Here is a 20949-nt window from a genome sequence, read left to right on the forward strand (position 1 = left end):
CAGAAACTCATTAAAACTATTAATCAGCCCTCACAGATGACTAAGGCAATTCATGTGGTATACCGATGTCCTTCCTCTCGCATATACTGTACAAAAGTAGCAAATGTATTTTTTTAATATTTTCCCAATTAAAAATGTTTAGCCTACCATTTTTAAGGTGAGATGGAGGAAAAAACAGTAATACAATATCCTTTCCCTAAACAGAATCCACAAGAACATAAACATTTGCAAATGTAGAGGACGTGCAACTGAAGTTTATCCTGCTGTTTTCTGAAGGCACTTAAGCAATCAGCTTGAGCAAGGATGAACAGCTTGTTCCAGACACTGGCCTCCTACTATTTAATTAAGCCCCTCCTGTTCTAAATGGGTTTCCATTTATTTCCCTGGGAATTTGTTATGCTGCTAAAACCCACCGGTCTAGGTTATGATAATAGGGCCTTCCATCCAGTAATAGAGAGATGACATCAGTTTGATATGACAAATTTGTGTTTCTTCAGTAAGACCATTTTATTTTTTATTTAAGATATATGGCTGACAACACAATGTCTGGAAATGCTGTATTGTGAGATAAACAGACCAGCAGGAAATAACATTTTTACTTAATTTTATTAAAAACAAAATAAAAATCAGTTCAAATACAGATATACACCTCAAAGAACCTATTTATAAATACATTTTCAAAAATGAATTTTGGAATTGTTACCCTTCACCATCACCCGTCTGCTCTGAGAGGATACAGGCTAGGAAGGTGCCAGAGAAAATCTTCTTTTAAAATGTGATTTTTTGCAACGAGACATGCAAATCCTAACAGCAAGAAAAGTAACCGCAACATTGTGTATTAAATTAAATGTAACTTTACATGAAGAACCTTGCAAGGTAAACCCTTCTCTGAAATTATGTCATTATGAACAGCACATCAGAGAGTACTATCTGAAAATCTAAACCACATGAAGTGGTAACAAGTGGTAGTGTTTACTTATGGAAAATACAGTTCTAGAGAAGAATTTCCTCTGATATCTTCATAATACTGTACACAAATCTGCACACTGAAAATTACCCGTTTTCATTTACAATTAGTAGTTAACCAACAAACCTAGTGTATAATAAACTCATGAAACAAGATCTTTAAAGCTATTGCTGGGAGACACTAATTTAATATTAAGATTACAAAGGAACAGGTGCATGTTACAATGTCTTAACCTCATGTGGGTATTGCACCTCCACTTTAATATTCTACCACAAGGCCTCGTCTTTCATTATGTTACTGTGACAACCCTGGGCTGCCCCCACCCATCCCAAAGCAACAGCAAAACTCTCTACACAGTACATTGGTCTTTACAGGCCCTTTATAATTGCTAGATATCTGATGGGTGGAGATACTGTATGAACACATTAACACCCTCACAGTTGTCAGATGTTAAAGCTGTAGAGACAACAGGGGGTAGCTGAAACAAACTTGCTTTTGTGAAGGAAGGCTGCAAAGAAATCTTGTCTAAACTTTACAAAAAAAAAACAGTATTGAAACCTTTCTTGGTGGGAAAGAAAGCACAAAGAAAATGATAATTCATATACTTTACAAAAGGAAAAGCAGACAAAAGGCACCTACTGTACAATTGGGATAGTGCTGCTCATCAAAAATCAATGGAGTTAAAAGCAATTAAACAAAATCAGAAGTAGAAAAGTAATCCATGCCAATGGGGAAAATTATGCCAGTTCTGCTTAGTAACCTACTGTAGCTTTCCTCCCAGACTGACTACTTTACTATAAAGCAACTTTATAGTTGCCAGTAATAACAGCTTACACAAGTATACTTTATGCTCAAGCAAAACAAACGCCTGATGGTGAAGTCTGAAATTAGCCACTGTGATCCTCCAATTCAACTATTCTTTCCCCACCACAAGAAAGTCTATAGGACTGCAAACAAATTTTCAGCCTGTGTCTCAAAGTACTTTAATTTCCTAGAAATCCCGGCAACCCATTACTACGAAGAACATATACTGTACTTAAATGTAAATGGTATCACCACCACGACTGTGGTCTAAACAACAACACAGGAAAACTGGGAAAGATATGATTTGACTTAAAGGGTGCCAATGCTTAACATGGAAAATAATTACTTTTAAAATGTAGTATTGTGACTCCCCCTTACTGTCCCCATAAAAGATGACTGCGGCAATAGGACTGCAAAACATTTCAGAAAGTGAACACTTTAAAGAGCAGTGAAATATCATAGTGCTCCCCTCTAATTTTAATTTGTGTTTATCCAAGAAATATATTTTTGCCATTCCACACAACTGATCCAACCATGAAACCTTTCATTTGTTTCAAAAGATCTTTAAGCACTTTATACATAGGTGGGGACTCCATCCATCACCGGTGTGCAGTAAACTCCAGGGTGCAGTGAGACAGCTAGTATGCAGCAGCCCCAAATACTGGGGAAAGTTACTTCACCAACTGAATTCTATGGGAGATTTAGCAATACCAGATTTCACAAGCCCAGAGAGGAACCTAGCAAGTTGATTTTTTCAATAGTTGATCCATGTGCAGCACAAATCTGTAGACCCATAGCAATCACAGAAACATCTCACGTTTACGGGATGGAAAATGTCATACCTCCAAAAAGAGACTGCTTAAATAAGCCTGACAAGACATTCGTGGTTTTTAGCTAAAATTCCTCCTTAAGCACAGATCAAAGCAGCTCCACCTACTAGCACTAGTATTCCCAGAGCCCCTCGAAGACACAGCTCTCAGGTCACTACACATTCCCAAGGAGAGGATGCATGTTCAAACAACAGAGGAACAATCCAGTTGGGCTGAAAGTGAGTAGCATTTATAGAAGCAAAAAGGCATCACCCAGCAAAAGCATATGGAAATCAATTATAATAAAAAAAATTAAACATAACAACTGGGCAAGAGGGGGCATCACTTTCTTTTCTCTTTAGGGTAATATAATTGACATAAATTTCCCCTCCTCTGTGCACAAACAAAACTTTCTACAATCACAAGCTACAAAAAAAAACAACACAAAAAGGCTGCTGATTTATGCTGCCGTTTGCTCTTGTGTTTCATTTTGTTCGATGTCCATTTCATCTCCATTCTGGCCCTCTGTGTTCTCCTGCTTCTTCGTGTCCTTCAGTTTTTCTGCTTCCTTCTGCAGACGAGAATAAACACTATTAGTAGAGATCCCTTACATTTTCCAAAGGACAAAGATAAAATGTGACAAGAGAAAAAATCTACAACCCTTATAATTCAAACTATACTCTACAGAGACGATGATTTCCTAAATGCAATGAGTGAGTGATAATTGAGAAATATGTCTGGTGATGGGGACTCAAAGCCAACAGGTCTAATGTAATACTATATACTGATTAAGGTTTTCAATTTTCACTTAAACTTTGCTACCCCCTTGTGGGGCTTAAGTGAAATAGCAGTTTAATCCTTTTTTAACCAATCCAAACTTGATACAAAAGAAAACTACTTCAGTTCCAGTCATTTTTGCAAAACTAAAAGTCATTGAGGAGCAATTAATTGAATTTGTCAACAGTTACAAATATCATTTAACTACTGTTGATTACAAGCTAACCTGTGAGGAAAATATGGATGTTGTATGTAAGAAAAGCCCATGTTCTTCCTGAGAAAGCTCTGCTCCTTTAATGTGTGCAGTACAATGATGACCTTATTCTATAGACCTTTTATTGAATCTGTTTTAATATTCACTGTGGTAACATGGTCTAGTAACTTGAATACATGTAATAAAAATGAGCAAGATATTGAAGGCAGCCAGGAAAGCTCCACAGCTACAGCTAGCTGACATCCACAGCAAACAAATTGTGCTGAAGGCTAATATTGACAGTCACCCATTGCACAGTAAATTTGAGCTCCTTACATCAGGGCATTTATTTAGACTATGTAGATTTAAATATAATAGAATTAAGTTATCTTTTCCCAAGACTCTTAACCTACTAAATTTGTGTAAGTATCTTAGGTATTTCACTGTTAACCAAATTTATATTTTGGACTGTGAGGAGGAGGAGGTTGAGGAGGTTAAAGCTTCTGATTAGTTCTTTATACTTATGCATGTACAAATGTTTTTTTATCTGTTAATGGATTCATGTTGTGTTAAATGTATAATGTATTGTGTACATCATTATTCTAATTGCAAAGCAAATTTCCTAAACGGGCCAATAAAGCAACTATCAGTGAAGAATTATACATCTTATATCACAGAGTAGCGCCCTTGTTATGCATATGCTTTTGACTTACAACCTCATGCTGTTCCCAGAAAACTTACATAATAGTCATGTTCAGTCATACAAATGCTGTATATCTGCCACATTTAGTAGTACTCCAGACAAATATTGGCTTCTTCACCGTCTCAAAGAAACTGTCTGGGTGCTTCATTTAGCTTGGCAACTAACCTTGGCATCCCTCTCTGCGAATTTCTGGAACATATTGGCATAGAGGCGCTTGTCCTTCTCATGCTGCTCCTTGATTTGCCTCTGGCAGACAACCACCTGCGTCTTGGCGGCCTTGTTGCTAGGATAGAGCTGAATAACTTTTTGGAAGTCATCCCGGGCCTGCTCAAATTCCTTCATGGCAAAGAGAGCTTCTCCACGACGAAACAGAGCCTTCTCGTTACCGCTGTCCAGCTCCAGGGCCTGCAAGACCAGGAGACACAAATGTCAACACCTACAACCCCTTGTGGTGGTAGTGTCTAGCAATTATTCAGGAAATGCAATATTTCCTCTTTACTTGTAGTGTTTCTATGTTAGTTATGAGCTATAGAATTTTTATTCTTTATGCAAAGTTCTGAAAGTGTTCACCCTATGTCATGCTTTTAAACATTTAATGCGAGATGTTTTAAAAAAATAAACCACACCAGTTTGGAGGTATCTGGGATTCTGACTCTATGGAACAAACACTTTACATTCTATTTTGAGTCTTCTTTCTCCAGCCTATGTATTTCTGTAATGAATCAACCTTCTATGAGGTGTTAGTGTCATTGAAGTTGTCACTCTCCAGATATATATATATAAACCTAATAGCCATGTTTACTCAGCAAGTCTGAAGTCTAGTGAAACAGTCAGAGAGGGGGAAGACCCTGGATACCTTGTTGCAGTTCTCCACAGCTTGGCTGTGCTCCTGCACCTTGAGGTAACACATGGCCAAGTTGAGATGAGCAGCAAGGCGCAGGGCCTTGGCCTTGTTCTCATCCTCTTCAGACAGCCCAGACTCATGCTCCAGCCATGACACAATCTTCTTGTACTGTACTGATGCCTGCTTGTACTTCCCTTCCTGCAAAAGACCATCACAACTGTCACTGAGGGGCCTCTGACAGAAACTATTTTGGGAGACAAAAGCAGGACGTTCCTTCAAGGATGTAGTTTCTCATATTCAGGTCCTCCTTTACCAAGACCATCCAAACATGAAAAGCTTGTGGTGCTGTCAAGGTGCATAAATAATGCCTATATTTCCAGTCAGTTTTGTTTTCGTAACAAATAAAACAAAAAAATATAAACAAACAGGATTATAACTTACTTTGAAATACTGGGTTCCCTTTTCCTTTACAATGACACTCTGCTCTAGCTTTTCATCTGTATTCATCTCCCATGATTCTTTGGCCTGGAAAGAAAATCCCTTTTAGAACAAAACAAGCTGTAACAGATGTTTTAGTTTTCTTCTGCAGTAGGTCATAAGCCTTGAGGAGTATTATACATTTCACAAAAGCAGAATAAACATTTCATGATTAGTTTAAGATCTCTTGCTGGTGCTGGATTTCATTTCTATATTAAATCACTTAGTGGGCAACAAATTAATATTGGTGATTGTTTGCTCCACATATCTAACTAAATGCATATTAAATAAAAACATACCTGTGTTGGACACTATCTATGAAATATCTTTTTCACAAACATAACAGAAAATCACCAAAGAAGCTTTTTCAGTTTACCTTTAAACAAACTTCCATTTTCATAAAGTTCTGACTGCCAAAAGAAACAAGAACAACTTCTCTACAGCAATCTTGAGAAACCCATTTCCACCTACCTTCTCAAAGCTGATCAACTTTATTTTGTAATGAAGCACTGCATTGGGAGGAATGTTGAACTGAGAGTTTCCTGCCGTCCCAAACCCATATCTAGAAACAAGAAAGAAAACTAGTAATAACAGTAGTAATAGGTTGCTGCTGGAAGAGGTGTTAGTAGGGCCAGCAGGGGGTGCTCACCCTGCGGTCCATGTCCTTATGCCCCAGTATAGTGACAGGGACTATACTGTAAACGGGCACCGTCCTTCAGATGAGACGTAAAATCAAGGTCCTGACTCTCTGTGGTCATTAAAAATCCCAGGGCGTTTCTTGAAAAGAGTAGGGGTGTAACCCCAGCGTCCTGGCCAAATTTCCCATTGGCCCTTACCAATCATGGCCTCCTAATAATCCCCATCTATGAACTGGCTTCATCAATCTGTTCTCATCCCCACTGATAGCTGATGTGTGGTGAGCGTTCTGGCGCACTATGGCTGCTGTCGCATCATCCAGGTGGATGCTGCACATTGGTGGTGGTGGTGGGGAGTCCCCATTACCTGTAAAGTGCTTTGAGTGGAGTGTCCAGAAAATCTCTATGTAAGTGTAAGCAATTATTATTATTATTATTATTATTATAATAAACGAGGTACGCAGGTAAGATGCGAAGAACAGTAATGTGTAAACAGAACCTGTTGTTGTCATTCAAACTTTTCACCCTGGATGCGAGATGACAAATAGTGCTGAAGCAAAGCAAAAAACAGAACACTCTGAAGGTGTCATTTCTTTACTTTTCATAACCATTCAAGTAATCTTTCACTTATAGAAAACTTTATCCTTAATTGCTAACATGCTGTCTTAATGCCTTTTTAGATTTCTAAATGCCTGTCATATCAAAGTATTTGGAAATTATGGATATGAAATTAGTATCACTTATATGAAGGTTCTTACTTTGGGGAGAGAGTGATAAGGGATTCTTCCCCTTTCTCCATTGACTGTAGAGCTTTCTCTACCCCAGGAGGGATGCCCAGACTTTCACCATCACCAATCTCAAACTTTAGCTCTCTCTGGTCAAACACACGGCCTTCAAAAGTACCTTCCAAACTCACTGCAAAGACAAAGGACACTGAAATTAGGGAAGTGTCTGATTTTTTTTAATCTTTGATTCAAAAATGTTTGTAAACAATTAAATACTAATTTAAGAAAGTTTACTTGCATAATATTAAGTAAAGAATGAGTGAAACCCATTTTTACCACCACAATGATAATTAACAAGAAAATTATCACATGGAATTTCCTAGGTCTGCTATAATATATACAGGTTTGTTATGATATGTAGGAAAGAACAAGTGGGCATGCTTACAGATGCATACAGCTTTTTGCCAAATATGAGAAAATAAGTAAGACTGCACACAATGCGGTCTCCACAGAAAACATTGTCTTAATCACAAAAAAATGAGTTTCATGCTTTATCACCTTTAACATCACTTTATTAACCCTTTACAATTTCTTGCATTAGGAATTATCTTTTCGCATATCCCAGCTTGCTCTCCATGAGACCCAGACACACAGACAGGGAGAGAGTCTGGGGTCAGAGCACAGGGTCTGCCATTGAACGGCGCCCCTGGAGCAGTTGGGGTTAAGGGCCTTGCTCAGGGGCCAAACGGAGTAGGATTCCTGTGCCGGCCGCGGGATTTGAACCGGCAACCTTCCAGCCACAGGCGCAGATCCTTAGCCACAGAGCCACTGCTCCGCCCCTTTGTGGATAGTACAAGTAGAAAAAACTTAAGGGTGATTGTGGCTTTCACTCCATTGAATTGTCCTGCTTCTACTTGAAATGTTTTATCTTCTATTACAGTTATTAATAAAAGTTATGAAGGCTGCGGTGATGGTGACCCAAAGCCTATCCCAAAAACACACAGGATGCAAGGCAGGGCCACACCCTGGATGGGTGTTGGATGCTGGTTACAGACACATACATATGCAGGCAGGGATAATTTATAAGCCACACCAGAATAACCCACATGCAAACTCTGCACAGAAAGCACCCCAGTCCAGAACCGAGGCCAGGACTTGGACTGTGAGGTAGCAGTGCTATCCACCACACCACAATATAATGTATTTTTATAATGTAGTCTAGCTATTAAAAAAGTAAGAATGCATTTTAATCTTGTTGATTCAATTCTATTGTGCATTTTCATTTCTCACTTTTTTATCCTATGCATACATTGTGTTATTGTACTATCAGAAGATCAATGGCTGCTGATGTGTAACATCTGTTGTTGCCACTGAGTATTCCACAACAGTGAAAGAATCCCTGATCTACACAGTCATGTTCCCTCCTGTTTGCACCTAGCTGAGGTGCATACCCTTGAACCACAACGAGTAATCTTGATAAACGCTGTTAATCAAGACAATGCTAGTCAAGAACACACACTGCATCAGCAAAAACCAGCTGTGCAGTGTAGGACCAAAAATTATTAAGAGATTCAGCAGCACCTCTAACTAACCCTTCACTATTTTTGAATGTATACAAAGGCAAGTATTAGTGTTTGTGTCCCTATTCGGCAATCACCAACACAAGACATTTATAATTAAACACATTTCATGTATAGGAAACATTTTTAAGGCAATTAAGGCTAAAACACAATTAAAGTAAAACACATCTGAAAAAAAACATCAAAACGCCAGATATAGCATAAAGCTTCAGCATGAATTCATAAAGATCTTATTGTTCTCGAGAAAAAATACATCCTGCTTTCCCCATTTAACACTTATATATTTGTTTTAGATATTCCACACTTTCAGGCCTAAGAACCAGAAACCCACGAATGAAGCCGACTCTGTTGAGGGGAGGAGCTAATGGGAGACCTTTATAAAGCATTCTAAAATATCTGCTTATCATATTTATCTCTGAATCTTTTTTTATGTAGCCTTAAAAATCTAAAAACATTGTACTTTAAAAGCATTTTAAAGCTGTAACCTTCAGCTGTAGCTCCTTCGTTTGCTTTGGAATATCCTTCCCCCTTAGTTGCAATCCTGCGAATAATGCCCCCATCCTCATCGTCAGTCAGGTCCTCTCCCCGGAACTCAAACAGCTCAATCTGAAAAGGAAGGTAGCAGGTAGGACGTCAAAATAATCGAAGAATTTCCAAGCACGACAGCACAACACATTCATAAATTTCTTAACAAATATTACACATTTTTCTTTCAATGTTGCAATATCCGAGTTTTGTGGCCAAGATCAACACACGTTGGCGACATTCTGAATGCCTCTCAAAATCTTATTTTTGATCTCATGCATTTTCTAAAAGCATGGCTGCAACCTGTCAGAAGTCATATGTGTATTGGGTGTAATTGAGTTCTTGTATTGAAATGAGTTGAAAAACTTAATTCAAGTGTTGCAAAACTAAAAAATGGTATGCATGAAGCATTAATATTAAATCACGATAATGCTTGTAAGGGTTTTTTTTTAGATCTCGCGGGAATAGCAGGGACAAAATGCTACTATTACTCATCCTGATGCAGAAAAGCATTCTGGTGAGAATGAGTCTTGGTCTTCTGAGAATGAAAATGCCCCCAAGCCTCCGCAAACAAAATGAATAATAATGCATTTAACTGTAACTGAACACTGGTGCGTTAAGAGAACTCTTATTTCTTATATCTCAGACGTTCTGAAAACATACTGCACAAAGTGCATTGTAATTGTCAACAGTTTGTATTACTAGGACTGCCTTTCATCTAAAGTTCATTTGATAAAAATTAAATAGTTTAGAGGAGCTTTCAAAGACTCTCCGACTTCAGTAGTAATCCCTCAATAGCACTGGTTTAATATCCTTTCAAGAAATGTCTGCCCACATGGATGAATTCTGATCTCTTGGCTTCCTAGCAATTACTTAGCTGTCACAACCATTTTTTATTTCAGTCTTCTTTCCGAGTGTGTAGGACCTAACACTACTGACTAAGATGAAGGTGCTTCGTACAATTCCATGCTCCAACTGTATTTAAGTGGTGTACTTTTAAGAAAGTTGATATCCAAGCATCCATTCTAACTGCTTTATCCAACACAGGGTCTTTGGGGAGAAGGAGCCTATCCTGGCAAGCAGTGGGCACAAGGCAGGATACACTCTGGATGAGATGCCACTCCATCACAGAGCACATAAAGACACAAACAAGCACACACTCACACCAGGGCCAGACTTTCTAGAAGCCAATTTACCTGCTGTATCAGTATGTCTTTGGACTGTGGGAGGAAATTGGAGCTAATATACTGTACAACAAAATAAGCAGAATCAGTATATTCACCTCAGTCATCCAAGACATCCATTTCTACGTTTTATGTGATGTGTCCTATCACTGTTGTTACGATTAGTATTGTAACATTTCAGATGAAGGCTAACTGTGTTTTTGTAAGTGATCAAAAGCATGTTGAGACATTCCATACGCACTACTGGATTATGGCAAATGTCCTGGGCATTTATTGCTTTATCTATAATGTGGGAAACACTGGATGATTTGTTCATGTGTTTGGCATGTAGTATATTTTTTTAAGGCAATGCAGTTAGCAACTGTAGTACAAAACCAGCAAAAGAGTGCACCTGGAAAAAATATACAGAATTCCAATTCATAGCAGTTTGATCCTTTAAAGTATATTAACTAGTCACAGGCACTTGTAAAAATTGTCCTGAACAGACATATGTATTCTTTTTAGTCAGACTGAGCTCTGAGCAAATTAAACAAACTGGAAATACATGGTGTCAAGTGATGGCTTATATACAAAACCCAGCAAAACTGCAGCCTGAAATGGATCAAGGCGCACAGCTTTTGTGGAAGCGTTTGTCAGGTTTAGTAAAAATGTTGTTATTGTTACAATAAATTGAAGGGACACACTTTATGAGTTTAGGCTCCTTACCTCAAACACTAGTGTGGAATTTGGTGGAATTTTAGGTGGACTGCCTGCAGATCCATAGGCGTACTCAGGCTTACAAATGAGCTGGCATACTTCCCCAATCTTCATGGTCGCTACGCCAATGTCCCAGGCTTTAATCACCTGACCTGATAAAGCAACACTTTAAAGCAACTTATAAACAATATTCAATTTTCACAAGCTATAAAATACTTTTATATGAAACAGAATCTTAATTGAGGATGAATGGCATTTGGGAGAGACAATTAAGAACACGTAGAAAGGTTACAAAGCATGCAGCTTGTCTTTCTACCCCCATGTTGTCTGCAAATGTAAGGACAGTACACTTATTTGGACAAACAAAATACTATTCTGGTATTAAAAAAGACTGTTTAAGCATGTTTTCCTGCAGTTATATGCAGGGTCACATATTGTTTGATATTTACATACATCACGTAAAACATTATTATGAGACAGGCTCACTGTCTGTTCCTCAGACTGTGACAATAGATTACACACTGGGCTGCAGCTCTATTGAGTATCCTCCCCCTCCCACAATAGAATTGGGAGTTATTTTGATTCTGTCAATTGTGAAAATTCTGGAATTTTTTAGGGAAGAATGATTGTCTAATACTTGAGTATTTCTCACAGTGCAGCAGAAAAGTGCATCTCTGCCTGTTTCTGCTTGCTGGCAGTGGGATCACAGCAGCCAGGACTACTTGCAGCCAGTTTCTTTTGCCAGGCTATGGTCGCTCAGGGTCTGTTTCTCTTTGCAGTCTCTTACTCTGGTTAGATACTCAGCTAGTGTGTATTTTCTTTCTGGGCTCCTGTAGCATTGTAGCTTGTGTTGTGTTTGTATTTCCCAGTGGATAAGGCAGTGTTGTTTGGCTTGTGCTGTGATTTGGTTGACTTTGATTTGTGATATTTTAGTTGGGCTGTCCTGAGGTTGGTTGGAGTCAGTGAGCTTGAGGACCAGCTGTCAGAGGGGCTCTTCCCTGGGCTCAGTTCATGGCTCAGCTGGGCCTTTGTAGGAGTTCTAGTCACTGTTTTCTAGTCACCAATTCATACATGCACTGTTTGGCGTATTTCATCACACACAGAGTTTTTACAGTACTTGTGCAGTTGTTCAATGGGGTGTTTGTCCCATTTAGTGTAACCCTGATATATGACTGACCCCACAATTTACTGCTTCAATACACCGATGAATCAACTTATTTTGTTTTTCTAAATTGCGAAGATTGCTTAAAGTTTCTAACGTATTGTTCTCATCGTCTGTATGTTTCTTATTTGTTAATGGGCTCATCTTGAGTTAAATGAATTATTTATTGCGTTATGCCATTTACCTGCCTGCAAAGCACATTTCCTTATCTGGGAAAATAAATGAAGTGTAATGACATTGCAGTAAGTGTGGTGTCGGAAAGCAACAAAATGGTTGGCTACAAAGCTGAAAGACAATCTTGCTGCTGTGGACGATTCCTCTCCTGGTCCTCTTTTTCTCCCCTATTACAAGAACTCGGACAACAATAACCAAAAGCGCATCATGGCTAAATCTATTCCAATTAAAAAAAAAAGAAACTCTACTTGTAGGAAAACACTATCATAACAAAACAAAGATTTTACCTTTCCCCAGATCAAAAGAGAATTTTTCACTCCGATCGCGACTGGAATCAAACTTGGTGCCATCCAGCAATGTGCCCACATAGTGTACAAACACTTTATCTCCAATCATAGGATTCTCATCGCCTGTCCCCTCCTTCTTAATTGACTGTTAAGACATGTGAGAAGAAGAAAAGTAGAAACAGCATTACATGAGGTATCATCATATACATTGTTCTTTAATTTTATCTGTGTTTCAATTTTCATTTTTACCATTCACCTAATAACTTCTGCCCAACAAAGGGAATAATGAAAACATCCAATCTATGTTGTATAGAGCTGTGATTCAGCCTGTAGGGATACTTACTACTCTGCAAATTTCCCAACATTTATTTTTCCAGCAGCAGATTTATCCCAGCAAAGGTGTATTATCGATGTAAACTTAAATTCACACTGAAATTTAACTACTTATAAATATCAAAATACTATCGTCCCAAAAGATGCTGACAGTGACCAGCACGTTACTTGTGCCACACGCCAGAAAATGGATATGCCATTTCCTGTAGGAATACTAACTGTTCAAAGATAAAAACATATTACTGCAAACACTGCAAAAACATATGCAGCAGTTTGCAGTCCGAACAACAAAATCAGCCTTAGTAAGCCTTATAATTATTTCGATTAAAAAAATATTCAAAGATGAAAAAAATAGGTTACTGCACAATATATATTAAAATTGTTGAACGCTCAGTGACTGCATGACTAGTCTCTACATGACTAGACAATGGAGATATTTGTTATGGACCAGAAACAGCTTTTGCCCTTCAATAGGATTTTTTTTCAAGGACTGACACATATGAATGGTAATTAGTTGCAGTTTCCAAAGGAAAAATAATGATGCAGTTCTTACTCAGACCATTAAACACATTCCAACTAACCAGAACATATATTCCACAAATTCAAAAACTGGAGTTTCACATATGTTGTACTTACATACATTATATAACCCTGTTTTTGCCATGGGGTATGATCCAAGACTGACATTATAAAGGAATAGGGCATTTCTTTATTTCTATGTTAGGTGACTAAAGACAGTGTGAGGAATAATCAACTGAGGCTCTTAAGCTACACAGGTAGCTTTGAATAGATTTGAATAATTCCCCATGGTCCTAATCTAAGTTTAAGCAGACCTAAAACCTTCACTTAAAAAAAGCATGAAAAATTCATCTGACGAGAATGATGACCTTGTTTAATTCCAACATCAAAAACTGCATGGTTCTCTTCATCTGCAGTGTGCTGACCTGAATCCAAAAAGTTTGGAAATAACCATCTGAAAGGTAGCACTTTCCACAGACAGGAAGTATAAGTATCTCCTCATCATTTATGTGCTATTAAAAGCTGACACTACTGTATTTTTTCATTTGATTTGTCTAAAACGTGGATGTGTCAATTTCTTCCACTGCAACAGGACATGGAGAAGGAGCTACTGAGTGGATCTACTGGTAAGGACCTTCACTCAGAGCAGCAGGGCCCTACAGTACAGAATCTGAACTTTTTAGTGCAGAAGCCAGTCAGTTGTCACTGGGATTTCCCAATTAATAATGCATATGAGGACAAGCACCACCAGGAAACCAGGACTGGAAGAAGTCAAAACCAGCCAGAGGTAAATTAGCTTTGACGCTAACAGCAGCACCACTGACTTGCCGGGCAATCATGAGACTGAAGAACTATCAGTTTCTACAAAATCTTAAATCGATAGCTAACCCTCCAACTCACGCTGCTGGCCTGCAAAGCACAAGAAACGAATGGTAACAGCATGCACACTCTTAAGACACGTACTACCGCGTGGACAGACCTTACATGCGATTTTGGGCTCCTCTGAGAAGCAGACAAAGTGTGAAACACGCACTATGCTAAAGGGTCAGCCACTCTCCTGAGGCTGGTGGAAGGACAAGTGCAACTGCAATAGCCTTATTTCACAATATGAGACCTGGTAGTCTCAAAGGTTGCCCAAAACTCTGGTCTAGGAGTGACCACGGTGATCACAAATGTCAATGTCACACATCCTATGTGCGTATATTCAGAGCTGGAATGGGTAACTTTAAACAAAATAAACACAAAGGGACATGCTATGCTGTGTTGTACAGTCATCTCATTATTATCACCTAAGAATCAAAAAGAACACAAATAAATAATACTGCTCATATATGGCAAATGTTAATAAAACGTAAGCAATTCCAACACATTTGTTCTCTTATTATGTTCATGCTAATTTTTACATTGAAAGATAATGAAAACATCCAATCATGTACATTAGGAATAATCTGACAGTAAGTAAATCTATATGTAAGCATTGAAAAACAGTAGTTCAAACTGTCCAAGATTAACAAAATAGCATAAATGTTCATGATTAACTTAATAGATAATCAACAGGCCTAATTCTCCGTTTAAAGTCTCAAACTAATCATGTGTTTTCAATGTTGTATAGAATTTTAATATAGTATGTTTAAAATCTTCAACAGATGCACAAACTGTTTTCTGTGTGGTTTGATTGATTCCACTTATCATCTTTAAAAAGGTATCTGCCTTCTTTCAAAAATGTAGCTGGTGGATTACCAGTTAAACAGATGAATTTTAAGATTAATCTTCCAATTCTGGATAATAGATTAAGACAACGCTTTAATAAGGAAGAGGTCTTTTATCACCTTCTTAAAATTAAAATGTAACGGATGTGTCATATGGAATTCAGGTTTGGCAAGTTGAGGTGTCAACTTCACAGCCAACAATCCAGAAATTGAAATGGATTGAAATTCTAGATTTATTTGGTATGCAGACGTTTTTTTTTAATATTACTACTTGTCAATAGGAAACCCGTCAACACACGACATTGTGAACTCAGTTCTGAACACTGACACGGAAGCGATCTTGCTCTGGGCGTGAAGAGAGCCTGCACGTGGGGGTTCCAGCGTTCTAGAAAACCCTCGGAGCTTCCAGCCGCACCAACACCACACTCGCAGGCAGTGGAGCAACAAAGAGGGCAGCAAGTCATGAATTCCCAAATTTCAAAGCCAATGAAACTAAATTCGTCTAAAAACGGGGAAGGCACTGCTGGAACACATAGTAAGATGCTACAATTCGACTGCAGAACGATTTAAAAAGGTGACTGCGCAAATACTTTTTCAGGGCAATGTACTTTCTGCAGTTTGGAAGTTGGTGACATTTACTCGCTTTCCGACATTTAAGTCTTAATACCTGTAGTTGCTGAGAAAGTAAATTCTGGTTTGGTTGCACTGAGAAAAGTTGCAGAACATTTCAAAATATCAACTCAACGAAGAGACATGGAATATAAGGACATTCTAAATTTTCACTTGCCCTTGCAACCCCCAAGATATCATTTAATAATATTAATGCAACATTTACGACTGGTTTTATAGCTCTTCAACGTTGCAATGTCAGAGTAAAAATCCGTCCCTTTACATACAGACTAGCCACATACCCATTCATTTTTTTTTTTTACCAAGTATTACGGTAATCAATTTGGTATTTAGGAATCGATTATTAAGGTCTGGATAAATACGTAAAAATCACTGGGCCAACTACAGAGCAAATGAAGATAAATCCATAGGGTTATGCAAAACGTTATGGAAAATCAAAGGCTTACAAGTTCACAGAAAACCCGAGTTTCTAGCAGCAGGGTGACTAAGTGCATTTATTAAGACGTTATTAGAAACGAGTCAGCTCTATAATAGCTATTAACCACTCTTCCTACTACTACGTGCACTTTATACATTCAGATTATTTACCTTTAAAACTCCTCCATCTTTTTTCGGGGTAATGTCTTCCCCCTCCATCTGGGTCGTTTGCTGTCCTTCGGCGTTTACTTCTTCTGCAGTCATTTCGTCTGATCTGTAACGGCAATTCTAACCGAATCTCAGATCTCAGTAGCTAGAATGGAGATATCGCCAGACCCCCCTTTCTCTTTAAATCTTAATTTTAAATGCTTCCGATATAAACCTGCCGCTTGTTCCTGTGTCGGAATCGATCCACACAAAGCAATAGCTTATTGTTACAAAATATAAACTATATATTTAAAATCGCGACAGACTGAGAATCTCTTATCAGAGAGCAATCCCAGTGTTCTGAAAAGTCCGCATCAGAGGCGTCTGCGAACTAGGCACAGCGTGCTTCGTACTGCAGGGCTGCCAGTCGAGCGCAGTCTATCAAGCTCCACGAAGGAGGACGGGCACAGAACTTTCCAGAGCCGCGCCGGGCTGAACTGTAGGCTGCGCCAGGGGTCGCTTCCAATATCTCCACACGCGAAAAAAACGCAAACCTTCTTGTGCATTAGCAGCTTAGGCAAATTCAGAAACTTTTCTCATGGTTTGAACGTCCTGCGGGGGAGTATGAATATACACCATGTTTAAATGTTTAAACGGTTAAACGCATGTTTATTTCAGTAGCGAGGGCTGTTTCACCAGGCTGACAATTAATGGATGAGTTTTAGGAAAAGAAATGAAAGTAAATCGTGTTCCTGTTCTGAAAATATCATCAAGCTTACAAATTTGCAACGGTTGTTGCACTGAAAGTAATCGAAACATTATTCTAAGCAGTTAATAGGTATGTTTTTAAAGTATTTACTTCATATGCTTGATCTAAAACTTTGTAGACACCCCCTTTTCGTTAAATGGTTCATATTGGAAAAGAAGGAAAACGATATATATTACACATACATTTTTTGTATGTGTAACAACACAGGGCATTATTTATATGTACTGAGAGATGAGAAAACGATTTCAATGAATGCTTTGAATATATCATTGATATGTTAAATTGTTTGGGGTAATGGCTAACACTTTTTTGCATAACCCGGCTGTAATCCGAGCCCTTCCGTTCATCGCTGGGGTGTCTGTGATTGGCTAATTTTACCCCAGCACTTGGCGCGCTCTTTGCAACAGCTTGAGCCCTGCAGCAAGAACAGCGGCTATCGTACTGCACACTACTCGGTGAATATTTCAACAGATTATTCCTCGCGTTTACAAGTAGCTGAGTATATTTATGTCCGTGTATTGCTGTGTGCTGAAATGGTCAATCTTCGCGGTGGATTTTGTGCATGTTTATATATTTGATAATTGGGTTTGCTTACCCGTAAGAGACTAACGGCCAATTACTTTACTTTTCTTGATAGCTCCGTCTAACAGGGAACTAATAATTTCCTGTTAAATCAATGTAAAACAATGGGTTTAATTTTAAAACACTTAAGGTGCTTGTTTAAATGTAATATCTTGCCATTGATGTCTGACCTGCAGTCAGTGATTGGACGATCTTGACGTCACACGAGCGGTGATTGGCTGGTCGTTGATCCGGTTCAGAATTAGACCGAACTTTAAGGCATCCATTCCTCCGATGACTGTTCTCATCTTATTTTTTTTTTATCTTCTTTTACTACCAGTATAGGCGATTATACGTAAGGCCTATGCGGTATTATACTTTAATTTTTATTTTATACTTTGGGTTGCTTGCGAGTTTTGTTATAGTTTTCTACGCAGTAATTACTATGGATCTTTAGTTTTTTATCATTATAACCATGTTTACAATTTTATGATAACATTGAGGCTGCATTTGTTTAGGGAAACTGGAAGCATAGGGACATTTTTTTTCAAATGTTTTCTGGAAAACTTTGTTGTCTTAGGTTTCACTGTACTGTGGCAGTGCAGTAGGACTGAACTCTTAGATCATCTCTAGAACACATTAAAGTCTATGGTGGTGTGAGTTGGGTTTTGGGCATCAGCTGGTTATCGTGTTCAGTGGAGGATGTTTAACCCTTGAGAGAAAATACAAGAAGGCTCTCCAGGAGGAACTTGTGTCTGTGCCAGGGGTAATTATCCAACAGGGCTGATTGCTCTGGAAGTGGTGGCCTAGCACACAGTACCTGTGTAAATCTTGACAGTCATGAGACAAGAACCCCGATGATATCTGTACAGTCCTAGACTGACTCCTCTACTTAGTGGAGCACCTCTTGGGAGTCTGTGTCATTGTGTGCAGTTCTACTAGAGCAGTATGAGGTACTCTTGTACACTTGTACTCAAAATGTGTAAACCCTTTGCTTCCTTGTATGGGAAGGAGGACAGAATAAAGTATGATTTATGTTGTGCCTTATGGTATAGAAAACAGGTGTTTTTTCTGTGCTACTTCTCTTTCTTAACACAGTCTGCTTCAAGATGGCAGATGGACCTATACAGTTCCCATTTCCATACCCACCATACTCCATCCAGAAGCAGTTCATGGAGGCTTTGTACACTGCCTTAGATGGAGGAAAGGTTGGCATTTTTGAGAGCCCTACTGGAACAGTGAGTTAATTGTCTTATTTCCATGTTTTACCCCATCCAGCTCAATGAATAATAACTATATGTTGCTGACATGTTCACACAGTCATTATTTGTCTCCAGTAAAGCGAGCCTGATGCACCAATGTTGTCAGTTCCTGAATTGCTGTTAGGTCCTAGTGTTGAGACAGAGTAAGCTTTCCATTGTGTCAATTCAGAGGTCTCTCATTAGGAATCTTTTTTTGTATGTTTTCAAGGGTTGTCAATATATGATGTATTCTGCATAAAACAAAGATTTTGGTTATTCCATTATTCCCTTTATATACATGGGTCATGCTTAATAAATGTCAGCTAAATTAAATATATAATCTTTAATATCACATATTCAACATAAAGACATTTTGCTACTGTAAATAGGCTTCATGTGGACTCTCACTTGGATAATATGGTTTGAAATATCTAGGTTAAAAAAGGGTATATACTGTTCCTGAAAGTGGGGAATTCTGCTAATTAAAATGCATTGATGAAGTCAACCCAAGTGAGCTTTTCACAATAAACAGTGAAACCCGAACCAAAGGACACAAGTGGAAATAAAGAGGGAGTGCATTTATAACTAAGAATGAGCAGCACTATTTCACTAATTCATTATTAGGAGGCCATGATTGGTAAAGGCCAGGAGGAAATTTAGCCAGGACACCGGGGTAACACTCCTACTCTTTTTGAGAAACGCCCTGGGCCCTAGGATTTTTAATGACCACGGAGAGTCAGGACCCGGGTTTTACACTTCATCCTTTCCCAGGAGGTCTCCCATCCAGTTACTGGCCAGGCTAATCTTCAGTGGATTGCCAGTTGTGAGTTGCACGGTGAGCTGCTAGCTGAATAAGCTACCCCCTCAATCTTGTTGAAGCTGAGCAAGCATCGGACCCACTTGCTCTGTGTTCCAGGGGAAGTCTCTCAGTCTGATCTGTGGTGCCCTCACCTGGTTGAGGGACTACGAGGAGAGGAAGAGGCAGGAGACAGCTCGCCTGCTAGAGTCTGGGGACCTTGCTACAGACAGCTCTGCAGGGAGCCAACAGGCTTCCCAGAGCCAGGAGAGCTCAGACTCTGCAGAGCCAAACTGGATCACAGACTTCGTGCAGAAGAAGGCGGAGAGAGATCTGGTCAACAAATTAAAGGTATTAAGAAAAAGCTTAAAGAAACAATTTAAAGGGATTAAGATTGGGAACTCTCTTGGGAATAATGAGATCAGGAACTTTTCAGTAAAAAATATAATCAGTTCCACAAGGCATGTTTGAGTCTGTTAGCAGTGCCAAAATACCAATGGGACTGACTGACCGAAGCATCAAAGCTTCCTTTGACATCCGTTTTCGCTTTACATAAGAAACTACATGAGGAGATATCCTGATTTTCTTTTCTCTGTCTAGGAGGAGGAGTTGAAGAGGAAGAGAAGGGAGGAAAGTTTGGAGTTGATGCGACGTAACACTAAGCTCAAATACACAATGAAACGCAAGGTATGACTGTCGCTGGATTTGCCAGCTCCTCAGAAGTGCTCTTTAGACAAAAGCCTATGCTTATTGTTCATTTCTCTGTGCCAGTTAATGAAGCATATCTTTAGAAAATATTTTCTGTGTGTTTTGTTTAATAACTAATATAATTGTCATTTTAGCTCAGAGCTGTTTAAGCAAAACCTATTTTGGTGTTGCTTGAATAAGGAGAGGGTGTGTTACACAGAGGGAGGCACTGAGTTAGTTAACGTGTTGGTCATAGATGAATTAGGAGAACTATTGTCCATTAAAGTCACTTGAATTAAAAATGTGTGTTTTTCTGGGTTTCAGTTAATGCTGGAGGTAAAAAATTATTATCCTTGTTTCTTCTTCGTATTAATGTCTTAAATAATCTTGGCAAAATGTCCTGTTGATAAATATCTACTGTAATTACACTTTATCCAATGTTTTGAGTTAATGATATTGAGCAGCATTGCTGCTGTTAAGTGTGAGTAATACAAATTTAATTAAGTTTTTGTATGGCATTGTTTGAGTGCATGTCATTCTAAGTCCTGTTTTGCAACAGTGAAGTGTAGCACGTGTGTAGCCCTTTGTACAGATCTGG

The 20949-nt window shown here is 38.7% G+C and overlaps 2 protein-coding genes across 2 annotated transcripts in view; one reads left to right on the forward strand and one right to left on the reverse strand.

Moving 5' to 3' along the window:
• Nucleotides 1–587: 587 nt before the first annotated feature.
• Nucleotides 588–16749, reverse strand: fkbp4 (FKBP prolyl isomerase 4). The gene is made up of 10 exons (XM_088923411.1): nucleotides 16322–16749; nucleotides 12543–12687; nucleotides 10929–11071; nucleotides 9000–9120; nucleotides 6968–7124; nucleotides 6046–6136; nucleotides 5539–5622; nucleotides 5110–5295; nucleotides 4419–4658; nucleotides 588–3151 (listed from the first exon to the last, which is right to left on the reverse strand). Exons 1-10 carry the CDS (start codon nucleotides 16412–16414, stop codon nucleotides 3041–3043), a joined length of 1371 nt encoding a protein of 456 aa, XP_088779537.1. The 5' UTR covers nucleotides 16415–16749; the 3' UTR covers nucleotides 588–3040.
• Nucleotides 16750–17463: 714 nt separating this feature from the next.
• Nucleotides 17464–20949, forward strand: part of ddx11 (DEAD/H-box helicase 11) — a 42694-nt gene continuing 39208 nt past the window's right edge. Inside the window, exons 1-4 of the mRNA XM_088923736.1 lie at nucleotides 17464–17521; nucleotides 18726–18865; nucleotides 19785–20015; nucleotides 20265–20351. Coding sequence (XP_088779862.1) covers nucleotides 18737–18865; nucleotides 19785–20015; nucleotides 20265–20351 — 447 coding nt within the window. The 5' untranslated portion in view covers nucleotides 17464–17521; nucleotides 18726–18736. The remainder of the gene's footprint in view (nucleotides 17522–18725; nucleotides 18866–19784; nucleotides 20016–20264; nucleotides 20352–20949) is intronic.

Source organism: Atractosteus spatula, chromosome 8, assembly GCF_055471065.1.
Source record: "Atractosteus spatula isolate fAtrSpa1 chromosome 8, fAtrSpa1.hap1, whole genome shotgun sequence".
In the NCBI taxonomy this organism is placed as follows: Eukaryota; Metazoa; Chordata; class Actinopteri; order Semionotiformes; family Lepisosteidae; genus Atractosteus; species Atractosteus spatula.